This window comes from Apostichopus japonicus, chromosome 19 (assembly GCF_037975245.1).
Source record: "Apostichopus japonicus isolate 1M-3 chromosome 19, ASM3797524v1, whole genome shotgun sequence".
NCBI classification, from domain to species: domain Eukaryota; kingdom Metazoa; phylum Echinodermata; class Holothuroidea; order Aspidochirotida; family Stichopodidae; genus Apostichopus; species Apostichopus japonicus.
Window position 1 is genome coordinate 16,063,839 of NC_092579.1, and position 12,578 is coordinate 16,076,416.

Here is a 12,578-nt window from a genome sequence, read left to right on the forward strand (position 1 = left end):
CATGGTTGTAGGTTGCCCACCCCTGATCTACAGGATACCGTACAGCGGCCCAAGAGTCTTCACTTTCTTTTGTGTCAGGTGTAAATCAGTCATTCATTTTTGTGTACAAATTGTTCCTTCAGCAGCAAAAGACTTCTGACGGCATTTTTGTTGTTCACCAGTCTTTGTCTTTACTCTTTGCCTTCCGTCCCGATAACCAAGGTATACGTTATTCCCGGGTTTGTAACACCGAATAAATATATAACTGACGTGTAGTCTAATCACATATAGGACTACCCAAACCATGGTCAATTCTCCCCGCCACTTACTATAATTAATTGTCCGAAATTATCTTTTCTCACCAGCTGAGAATAATTTGATATTGGTCAGAACCTCTGGGACAATGTCTTTGAAAGTTAAACGCAACTTTAAATTTGTGGTCCATTTCAGTCTACTGATTACATTAATGTTACACTCTCTCTACCAGTCTTCTGTACGATTTACTCTGACCACGCCCATTTCATTTCCTCGAATTAAGCTATATTGTGCATGATTGGAGCAACAGCATGATGTGATCTGTAATATATACCGCGGTACTGTAGGTCTATGCAATTCAAATTAGCAAAACCTGTCTTTTCCATGAGCGAATTGCATAATAACCCTTTTTACTTTCTGAAAATGAATATATCTCTTGGCTTGAACAAGTGTACTTTTAATGACTTAACTCGAGAACAAGGACCCTTGATGATTCCAAAGGTGAAACTAATAGTTCAGTTGTAATTACAAGTGGCGAACTGCTTTGGTAAATTGTTTGCAGATATGGACATACGCTCATTACTATATGCTTCCCAGAACGAGCCAACTTTAGTTCATAGCCGTACTTCTCACGTGAACAAAAAAAGTATTAATCAACACTGGAATATACATAGGGCCTATATGCAATCACTTTTAAAGCAAAGGAAGTCATTGGTGAAAGATAAATCAATTTTAAAAGGGGAAATTAAAGGGAAACCAACAAGGAAAAAATAAAGAAAAGAAACGCATAACTCATATGCTAGATTGTATCGTGTGTATGGAAAAGTCCACCCCTTCTCCACCCCTTCTTACTATTGAAATACACGGCAAACTAGTCGGCAAACCTATTTAGACATAGGCCTATCTTTATAGGAGTGGAATTTCCATCTGGTGAATTCACTCACGGAGAAAAGAAAAACTAGCCGTTGACAAGTTTTGTGGAACGAGCAGACTGTCTAATACGGTAAATGATGGTACCTAATTATTTGGAAAGACAGTGGCGTAGGAAGGTGGCGCCCCAGCCCCCCGGCTCCTACGCCCTTGGGGAAAGATGTTCTACAATGCAACCCGCCCGTGATATCGACATAATGAGAATGGGGTTTATTTCGCCTCCAGGTCTGTTGCGATATAATGGTACAATTTTAGCAAACTATCTCGCGTTGATCTTTATTTAGATCTCAACACCTTTCCACGAAGGCGAATAATTTGGAAGTCAAAACTACCAGAAATTTACTTTGGTAAACGTTGATCTATTCTTTAGTTTGTAATTTAAGGCCAAAAATTGATGATTTCAGTATTTGCGCTTGGGATTTTAGTATTTTACCATGAAAGTGGCTTCCGTGGATTTTACCATAAGCGCCCTCCTAGCCCTGAGTGCTTTAATCTATTGCGCACTCACCAATCAGACACACGCATGCATAAACGCTCATTTGACGGCATGTGCTGTCACTATACAGAGTCAACGAAAAACTGGTGAATCTCTTTCTCTTATTTAACCGTGATTGCGATGATACTGTCTAGAAATTCTAGAATGTGGTTTTGAATAGACTGAAAGTGCCGAATCATTTTAAATTCGGAGTTTAACCTATACTAGTGTATGCACCTGTTTGGTGTCTAGATCTTAGAATCGTGGAATCGGTACGTGCGTTAGAAGAATATATCTGACTTACAAAAGGTCGAGATTACTGACAGATACCGACGTTACTGGGTTCACAACAGTTCTGAAATTATTTATGATGCTGATTAAGTTGACATGAAAATCCTATTTTTTTTGGTGACTTGATAAAATAAATCAAAGGTATTAAAACAAAACTCGGCACAAGAAAGTCGAATGTAGACCTAGGCCTAGGCTAAGTTAGGTTAGCATATAGACTAACTTGGGTTAAAGTCGGATCACAGCGCAAGCCTAACCCATTACTCATCGCAGAATTTGTTACTGAAGTTAGTAAGGTAGGTTCCTTAACTCTGTAGGCCTAAATAGGATAAGGAATAGCCTTGGATTACTCTGAGGATCATGTCACTTTCGTACCTGGCTGGCAATTTCCAATGTTATTACTTATTAGTAAGAGAAGGGTGTTCTTAAATTTGTGTTGGTTGTATTGTTTGTATGTAGAACCTTACAAAGTTGTTGTACTGATCATATTACAGAACTGTTGTATTGAATGTAGTTGCACATCTTGTACATAGTCTGTGGATGGCAAATAGAACAATTTTAAGGCCAAGTTTCAAGTAATAGTATTTTGTTGTTGGACATGTGACAAATAAAACCAATTTTCTACAATTTTGGAGTAATAGTATGTCCTTTTCTTTTCTGGTATCAGACATGTGGCAAAGATACCCTCCCCCTCCCCCTCTAAAAAAAATAAATAAAAAAAAATAAATATTAAACTATGATTTAAATGCAAACATACTAACAGGGATAATGAAATGTTTTATTTAATTTTCATATCATTTATACTTTCACTGTATATATAACATGTCATAATACAAGGATAGAACCAACCATGATTTAAACACAATAACCTTTAATTCCTGACCTATACTAATCTTTAATCCAATGTTTAACTTACAGCCAACCTATCATCAAATGGTGTAGTATAACATTCTGGGTATGATAGAGACTTGCTCATAATTCTGATAAATATTGTGATATGCCCCTCAATACATTAAAAATGTGATGAAGTGAGATTTGAAAATTGATAGGAGAAAGAGAAATATGTATATTGCATGGCTCTAATTGTCTAGTTTTGTAAGGTAGTCAACTGCATATCACTATTAGCTATTCACTATTAGCGTTATATCACTATTAGCGTTATCGTTTGGATGTTATACTGTGTGTGTAACATTTAGATTGGACTAAGCCCAGGCACCTCCAATGGAATGGCAGAAAGAATCCATAAAGGGCCTATTTTTGAATAGCAGATATTAGGCCAAATCTGGAACTTTTGAGTTTCACTACAGACGCTCCCAAATATGTGGTAGATTTGTTTATACTGTTATGCACAGTATGTACCAGACATGTACTGTGTACTATCATCATTTATGATTTAAGCTACAATATGAAATTTAATTGAAGTTTCGTAGTTTAATATATTCCTTTTCTTTCTAGATTGCCTTACAGGTTGTTGAGGACCCCATCCTTACAAAGGAAAGAAACCGTTATCAATCTTTTGCATTGGAGTAAAGAATGGCATCCATAGAGGAGGAAGAAAAGATGGGCAGTGATGTGGAGTTTGTTGATGTTGAAAGCGATGAAGCTATTGCAGATGATGATGATGATGATGAAGAGGAAGTTGTTCCTTTTGTTCCAGGCAAAAGTAATGTAGATGAAGACACTGAGATGGTACAGGATGACACTGCCTATGTGATGTATCATCAAGCCCAGACGGGTAGGGGTGTAATTTATTCATTTGATGGCAAAAAGAGTCGTAATTTAATGACATTGGTGTTTGAGTGTATGGTAACTTTCTGTGTCCCCTAACTTTGCGCACTACATTATACTTATGTAGCTGGACTGATAGACAATGTAGTTGCCGTGTTTGGAAGTCAAATTTGTAACCACTTTATCAGTGGCAATTTTAATTTTCTATGCCTATTTTACGAATATGGCCAAACTTGCCAGAGTGAAACAAGTTACCACTGTCCAATGGATGGCCTAGGTTAAATTAGCCTTGGTTATTGGTAGTCATGAAAGGGAGGTGTGGAATGTACAGATTTCTGCTAAACCCTGTAGATATTATTATTTATTTCATTATTATATTTTTTATAGTTACATATATTACCATCCATTTATCATGATCCAAAACTAGATATAGTGAATTATCCAGTTCAAACAAACTGTTATATGACAAAAGATGCATACCGTAAACCAAACCATGCATACCTCATTTTTGATAAGTAGCTAGCCCTATGTATGCTCTGTAGGGTTCATACCGCCCAAAGTATGACAGTTCATACTTTATGGCATACTGTCAATGTAACGTTAGCCATATCACCAGCAAATTCGGCTACGACGTGGTCCTGTCGTAGTCGTACGAGACAGTTAAAATATATGTACACAACTAAACACGACACTGGGACGGCGTGGAACTCTTTCTAATATCTATTAACTATATATACGACAATGTGCGTCGGCTGAGACCCAATCCAGACTACTCGAGCCTCAGCTCCTTACAATATATATATCCGTAAGACCCTTAACAAAGAACAAACAATTACACTAACACAATTACCAACATAAACTTATATGCATACAACTACAACAACACGTGCAAATTAACATATACAAAGAAAGTAACAATACGATGGTATGCCAACATCGCGTGGCTATAACAATAACATTAAAACCCAAAAGAATGGTGTGCAATCTTACTCTTACATTAACTAATAATAAACAGTACTAGGTCTGACCCAATTATTTCTTGATTCAAAGAAGACTAGTTGTCATTACATTTTCCTTCCATGGTTGAAGTTCATAGCTACTAATAAATACTGACTGTTGATCTTTGGTTTGAAAAGTAGTTACTATTTCTCTCGAGATTTGATATAAAGTCTTACGTGACATATACACAAAGATTCAATACATACATGTCAGAACGTATTTTATACTCAAGAAGTGTATTCTTTTATTGCAAGCCTAAACGACTGCCGTAAGTTCATGAACGAGGAAGATGAGGTTCCCAGACTTGAAATTTATCTACTTGTATTTTTTTTTGCCCCACCTTCTCACAGGTTCTCCATGTCTCAGCTTTGATATAATCAAAGATCAACTTGGTGACAATAGGTCTAGATTTCCACTTACAACTTACATTGTTGCAGGTCAGTATTCATTATCAAGTTGTATATTATCAACCTAATACTTTAATTCAATTTCACTTTAACAGTTTTTACTAGTTTGTACCAGTGGTAGTGATTTTCACCTGATGCCTGATTGCTGTCTCGGCAATAAAGCCTCATTTTGTTATGTTTCCCGCTGGCATGTGTTTGTTTGGAAAAGAATTTTATGTCAGAAATATCCAGTCAGCAAAATGATGACATATTTCTTGACAAAACTAGAGCAGGAAAAACCCTGTAAACCCCTTAAATGTATATATATATATATATATATATATATATATATATATATATATATATATATATATATATATATATATATATATATATATATATATATATATATATATATATATATGTAGCTCTACAAGGTACCCACCCCAATGTTCTCAACTGGTTGTAGTGTACCGGACCAGAAATTAAGGGAACACAAATAAGATACAAAGAAGATGGCGTTCCGTTGTCAACATGTCTTTCGCCATGTTATTGAGTTACTTGCATAACATGATGAGGGTGCATGAATCTACTAAATACTACCCTACACTGGTGAGAACACATGCAGTAGTTCTCTCAGGCAGTGCAAATTATTAGTGAACGCAGCAACCGTAGATAAGAACAGTGGCATGCACTAGTCCATATGCAGCATAACAACTTGCTGTAACAGCTTACTCTTTCAAATATAGTGCATAAATTTCCTCCCATAATGAAACATGGTAAAATAGAAATTATTGGACGTGAGGTTGTCCAGATGGTTTTTCCCATGACCCAAATCAGGATGATCCACTTAATACCTATGCTATGGGGTGGTTTGATATTTTAATGGACCATAGATACTGTAGTCCCTACAGACAGACTGCTTCCTAATGTAAAATATAGTACAACATCAACTGACCATAGGTCAACTGACCATAGGTCCCATCATTTTGACCCTTCTTTGTATTCGTGTGATTTTGCCTTTGGCTGTTTGACAGTAAGAGAAAATAAATCAAACTTTATGGAAAACTAAACATCCTATAAGCAACGATGCAGTATTCATCAAGCAATATCGACTTTGTCCAGCATTTGGTTCCTGTAAATTACTAGCCTCTTATCCATTCTGTGGTCATCAGGAACACAGGCCGACAGAGCTCATCTGAACAGCGTCATTGTGATGCGGATGAGTAACTTGAAGAAGCTGAAACAGCCAGGAGAAGAGGCGGACAAAGATGATGATGATGATGACAGTGACAGCCTGATAGACAGTGACGAAGAAGATGAGGGGGAGCTGCCGGAGCTGAACACTGCCATGATTAGCCATCTAGGCGGGGTCAACAGGATAAGAGTAAGTGAATAGAGAGGATAAGATTAAGTCATCAACATTATCATCATCCACACCTCTGGACTGAGCTGCCAGCTGAACTGTTTCTAGTCTTACAACATTCAAGTCAAAGCTGAAAACCTTCCTTTTGAGACAGCATTACTGCAATATTTAAACTGTGTATTAAATTCTATTCATGTGCAATACTCCAACAAACTCAAGCGTGCATGCTTTTTATTTTTCATACTCATTTATATTGTATTTTATTCTGCATTTTTACTACATATTTTGTGTCATATATTTTTTATTTACTGTTACATAGTGTTTAGAGCACTTTTGTGGATTTTACGCTTTATAAAATAAATTATTATTATTATTAGAGAGACCAGAATTGTATATCAGTAATTAACCAATATCTAGGTACTGGTATCCATCCATATCAAACCATAGTATCTCAATAACACAGATACATATTGATATCACACAACTTGTACCACTTACGATCACACTGCTGAGGCCAGAAAGAATAATTCACCGATATCGAGGTATCTGTATAAAGGAAATGATATCATCAGATCATGGAATCTACAGATATAGATATATTGATATTGTGCAATGTGTAAAATTTTACAATCGCAAAGATGTCAGAAGTGCAACATTTTAGCCACTGATATGCAGAAATCAGTATCAGCAGCTACATGTTATCTACAGAAATAGATGCAATGGTATTAAGTAGCATTTTTACTGTGTCGTTTGAGGTGTTTACAATCAAATTGTCCATTTGCTCATTCTGAAACCAAAAATTTGAACTGAAAAAAAGGAAGATGAATTAGGTCATCCTGATCGGCATGGCTTTCTAGTGTCCTTATGATGGAACACATGATATGGCATTAAGAGACTTGATCTCTCCTATGATACGTTGAAAAGTAATTCAAGTCAGTTCCCTTCACGAACCCTAAATCTGATTATTTCTCATTTGATTGCAAATCATGCAGGGTACTAAACTACACGGTAAGCAGATTGCCGCTACATGGTCCGATACGGGCAGTGTGAATGTGTGGAACTTGGAATCGGCTCTGGAATCTGTGGAGAGTCAAGAGGCTGCAAGCAAATTCTCAAGGGATGAAGGAAGAGTCCCGCCTCTCTTCAGCTTCACGGGTCATCAGACTGAAGGGTTTGCCCTGGACTGGAGTCCCACCGTACCGGGTACGGATCAGCCTTATAACACCCGTGTTTTGGAACGTAAAAATGAACAGCCCCATGCAAAACTATGAGAAATAAAGAAAAGATAGTCAGTCTGGGAGATCAACAGATACTTAACTAGCTTTGGAAACGTCTCGCCATTGTCGAGAAATAAATATGTATCATTATCGATATTAATCATTGTTCTCTGTTACATTCAATCACAGATATTTCTACGTCTAGCCTAATTTATTCATGAACAGCTGGGATGAAATTGGGCAAATTTCTGGGTCTTTTGCGTGTGTTTAGCGATCCTTTACATGCATCAATGCACCAGATACAGTAGTTGAGACTAATGACTGGAGTATTGGGTGAAATGCTGTGTTGGTTACAGCAAACTTTTTGAGTTTTCAGCTCTAAAATTCCTGTTTGATACTGAAAATCCCAGTTTCAGGTTAAATGATGAAGGAAAAGCTGACGTTATTTTTAAAACTTTTTCTAGAGCGATCGTTTAGATGTCATTAATGCTTGACACATGGTGTCATTTGATGTAGAAATGTATACGGATGTCTTGTGATTCTCAATTGTGCGATTCTTTTCTTTTGAAATACCTCAATATATAACATGACTGGTGATATTGGAAAACAGATGTTGTATATATATTACTGTCCTTTGTGGTGAATAATAATATTTGTTTTCTTGCACATTTTCCTCTTGTAGGAACTTTGGCCTCTGGTGATTGCAAGAAGAATATTCACATTTGGAAGATGGAAGAAGGAGGTACATGGAGGGTTGACCAAAGGCCTTATGTTGCCCATAGTGAATCTATTGAGGACATCCAGTGGTCACCTAATGAAAAGACGGTAGGAAAATGTCTTAAATGTAGTCGATTTTGTGCTATTCTTTTGTCCCATTTTGTCAGTAAGTGACAGAGTCACGTCTCATCAAGCTCAAAAGTTCATAATGTAACAGTATCCAACACCATATTTCAACCTGTTCACAACAAATGATAGCGAACACACATATACACACAGAAACTTTTTTTGTGTACCACCTGACAATCCTTCTGTTGTGACTTGAAAGATTTCATGAAAAATCCTTCACACCCCCTCCCTATGTGGTACCATTCATGAACAGTTAAATTTTTTTGTTAAATTGGTTTTATTTGACTTTAAGGGATTCTAAGTGATGAAGATGTCCCACATGTTCAATGAAAATTGTTATGTCAAAAAACCCTTTTTGTAAACCTTTGAAAATCCATTGTTATGACAGAATGGAAACAATTAACAGTATTGTGATAGCATATCTTGTTTCTTTGGAGGGAGGCGATGTGTTTTGGTGATAATAAGTAATTGTCATTTCTGGAAACTTCTGTAGAAGGAAAGACCTAAAATGCTTCTCATGGAATCCAGTAAATTGTCACAGATAAAATTGTTAACTTTAATAACACAATACATCTCTGAGCGCTGCTCAAAAGTCAGAAGAGTGTGTTATGCTTTCAAGAGATTGTGAAATATTACATTTGTTACCAATATTTACATTTTTAATGAGGTTGAAAACAGAGTGTTTGCATTGTCAAAGAAGAAGAAGAAGAAGAAAAAGAAAAAAAACTGCTGTGAAAGGAAGTTTCTGATGAGAATGCGACTACTTGGTCCACGTTTCTCTCTGCAACCATTGTTCCCTTGTGTTTCTTCAACTTAAACAAAGGATTTAATAATTAACAAAGTAAAAAAAATGTAATTATCCTTCAACCAATGTTGTTATTCTCTGCAGGTGTTTGCTTCCTGCTCAGTGGATAAATCCATACGTGTCTGGGATATACGAGCAGCGCCCAGCAAGGCATGTATGCTTACTGTGGAAAACACCCACGAGAGTGATGTGAATGTTATTAGTTGGAACAAGACTGAACCATTCATAATATCAGGTGGCGATGATGGTGTGATCAATGTTTGGGACTTGAGGCAGTTTCAGGTAATTTTGCCAAAATTAGCAACATTTTAAATTTATCGCATTTGCATATAGGTATTACTAGTGATAAGATATATCAACTTAAAGAAATGAAAGACATGTGCAGAACTTTCTCTTCTTTTTAGTCCTTTTTTATCTGTATACTGCCCTCTCGTTGTCCATTTTTCGCGACGGAGTAGGTACATCCTAAAGTGTTGTGGTACGTGGATTAGTTACAGCATGGTTGGTTACACTATGGCCTGTCAAATCAGATTTCGTGCCCACCTTTGACGTAGGCAAGGCTGCCTTTCTTTTGGGGGAGAGGAAAGGGTTAGGGGAGGGGTAGCAGGGAAGGGGTTAGGGGAGGGGTAGCACTGATTAGAGGATCATGGTATCAGAAGAAATAGCCAATAAAGAATGAAGCCACTGGACACAAGGGAACTCAGCAAGTCACCTCTGCACCGAAAATGCATAAAAAATGTGGAATAGCTTTAACTGGCAAAATATGAAATGTAGATTGAGAATGAACTTGAATAGTCATATCTCAATGCAATTTGAAGTCTCATAATGAAGGGGGAGGAGGAACCAGCACATCTTCCCACAGCCAAGTTGGGGGATTAATTCATTGGACTCACTGAGCCCAGGTTGACATAGATAGAAGGCTGTCAATTTCCAAACATGGATCTAAATATCCAAACATTGATCAAGTTTGGGACCATTTTTTTTTGGGGGGGGGGGGTTGTGGTTCCAAATGATTTTGTAACCTTGGCATTTTGATAGTACAGCCTTTTGTGTAGAAAAGTGTGATTTTCTGAAAAGTAGAAAAGACATACAAGTTGGACGAATAATTGGTCTATACTTTAGGTGATCCTTCAGGCATCAACATAAATTGATTCTACCTAAATTTATCTTTTACAACATCACCATGTAGAAAATAACGTATTATCTTCCTCTATACTTTGCAGCAAAAATCTCCACCTATTGCAAAGTTCAAACAACACACAGCACCTATTACCAGTGTAGAATGGCACCCTATAGATTCGACTGTATTTGCATGTTCTGGTGCAGACGATCAGATAACTCTGTGGGATCTTGCATTAGAAAGAGACCCCGATGCTGAAGCTCAGGACCAGCAAGTGGATGTACCTCCCCAGTTGTTGTTCATACATCAGGGGCAAACTGATATCAAGGAGTGTCACTGGCATCCTCAGATCCCTGGGGTGATCATCAGCACAGCTCTCTCCGGGTTCAATATCTTCAAGACTATCAGTGTCTAGAGAAGGAAGGAACTGGACCATGGGGCCCCACTCTCTCGATGCTTAGCGACAGATCTCGCTTGGAAATCCAGTTGTGCTATTTTGCATGCGGTTGTGGTCTTCCCTAACTTCATTCAAGCCAGTAGCAATCCTAGCTTAAAGTACCGGGTATTTCCATCTTCAGGGTTTCGTTCCCCTCCATCATAGCTGTCACGATTACATCACACATGAGCTAGTGTTTAGGAAGAAGAGGAAGAAGACCAGGGTCTCTTGCCTGACGTTATCGGGACGGAACTGTTGCGAACATATGTCGTGCTAGAGTGGTGTAGGAGTTTTGCCATCACTATAGTCTTAGAGGACACACCAGAGCTCTCTTTCTCACCAGTTCAGGGATTACTGATATTATACTGAAGCTAGCTGGAAAGGACAGTATCTCATACTTGATGTATCCAGGTGAATCCATCATGGAAATATGTTGGGACTGCATAACGGTGGAGTTTTGTCAGCCCTAGTTATGGACATTAGTTAATGTTTATCACCTGTAGAGCATCCATTGTTAGACCCCCTTCTCTCTCAACTGTCACCCAAGTTGGTTCTGAAGGATGGCATGTCTTGTTTGATAACGAACGATGGAACTATCATGGAAGTCTGTAGTCAGGCCTAACGAGGGGGGGGGGGATACCTGTTGGGCACACTATCTTTGTATAAGATACAACAAGCTGTTTCAAAAGACGTCAGGGATTGACAATTTGCTGGATCAACTTCAGGGCAAACGAGATGCTATTATGCTCTCATGCACAACAACTTTGAAGAAATGCCTTAACATGCCTTAACATATGGCTTTAGAAAACAAATGGACAACTTGGATAACCAAGAAATAATGAATATTGTATTATTAACCTTTTAAAGAAAGAGAGATAAAATAATTTCAGTAACATATTATGTAATGCTGGTAAAATGAATTTTTTATTCTGCAATAATTACACAACTACTCTCTTTTCAGAAGAAACTATTTTTCTCCTGACTTTTCTTTCTTCAGTGGATAAAACCTTTTTAACTCTTATCTTTTGTTGTTTTTAATCTGTACTGCTGTGACAAAAGAGGGTTCAATGGTGGTGGTGGGGGGGGTGGGCTGGGGGAAGGGAGGGGGTAAGCCTATACTTGGTAAGGAAGTAAGACATGTGTCTTTGCTTTGAGGAAGAAAACTACCCTAAAAAAATGTCCAGACAAAATGAGTCCTCTGTGCATTCTTTATCACAAATTCTGGTATTTTGAAGGGCCCAACTTCATTTCTATTTTTTTGTAATTCAACAAAAGATCACTTTGTAAATAGAAAAATTGCACAGTTTCATTACCAAAATATAAAAAATACATGTGTTGTGTTTATTAACAAAAAGGGGCACTTTTAATTTTGCTAAGGGTCACTTTTGGGGTATTTTACACAGTTGTAGGGCAGGGATGGGGTCACTTGTCCATGGTCCACTGATCAGCCTTTGGAAATATTATGCAATTATAGGAAACGGGCTCTGCTATAATGTTAATGCATCTTAGATTCTTCATTCTACTTGATCTGTCTTCCTCTCAGGCATCTATTTTAACCCATCGTGCCTTATTAGCCAAAATAGCATGCTTAAAGTCATAGTTTGAGTTTAAAATCTCATGAATAACGAATTATGTACCCTCAGGCTCGTAGCCAAGAGGGGGGGCGAAGGGGGCGACCGCCCCCCCCTTGAGCATATATTTTGTGTATGTTTTTATGATATCGCCAGTAATTTCAAGCTTAGATGCAA

The 12,578-nt window shown here is 37.6% G+C and overlaps 1 protein-coding gene across 3 annotated transcripts; it reads left to right on the top strand.

The window, feature by feature from the left end:
• The first annotated feature begins 1,652 nt into the window (after nt 1-1,652).
• On the top strand, nt 1,653-11,851 carry LOC139960706 (glutamate-rich WD repeat-containing protein 1-like). 3 transcript variants are annotated; one of them, XM_071959283.1, is made up of 8 exons: nt 1,653-1,746; nt 3,383-3,662; nt 5,005-5,091; nt 6,216-6,427; nt 7,399-7,609; nt 8,306-8,448; nt 9,359-9,556; nt 10,498-11,851. In XM_071959283.1, the coding sequence occupies exons 2-8, from the start codon at nt 3,461-3,463 to the stop codon at nt 10,807-10,809; spliced, it is 1,365 nt and encodes a 454-aa protein (XP_071815384.1). In that variant the 5' UTR covers nt 1,653-1,746; nt 3,383-3,460; the 3' UTR covers nt 10,810-11,851. The 3 variants fall into 3 exon arrangements, with proteins under 3 accessions (XP_071815384.1, XP_071815385.1, XP_071815386.1); XM_071959284.1 differs by lacking the exon at nt 1,653-1,746 and adding an exon at nt 1,766-1,911; XM_071959285.1 differs by lacking the exon at nt 1,653-1,746 and adding an exon at nt 1,935-2,071.
• The last annotated feature ends 727 nt before the right edge of the window (nt 11,852-12,578 follow it).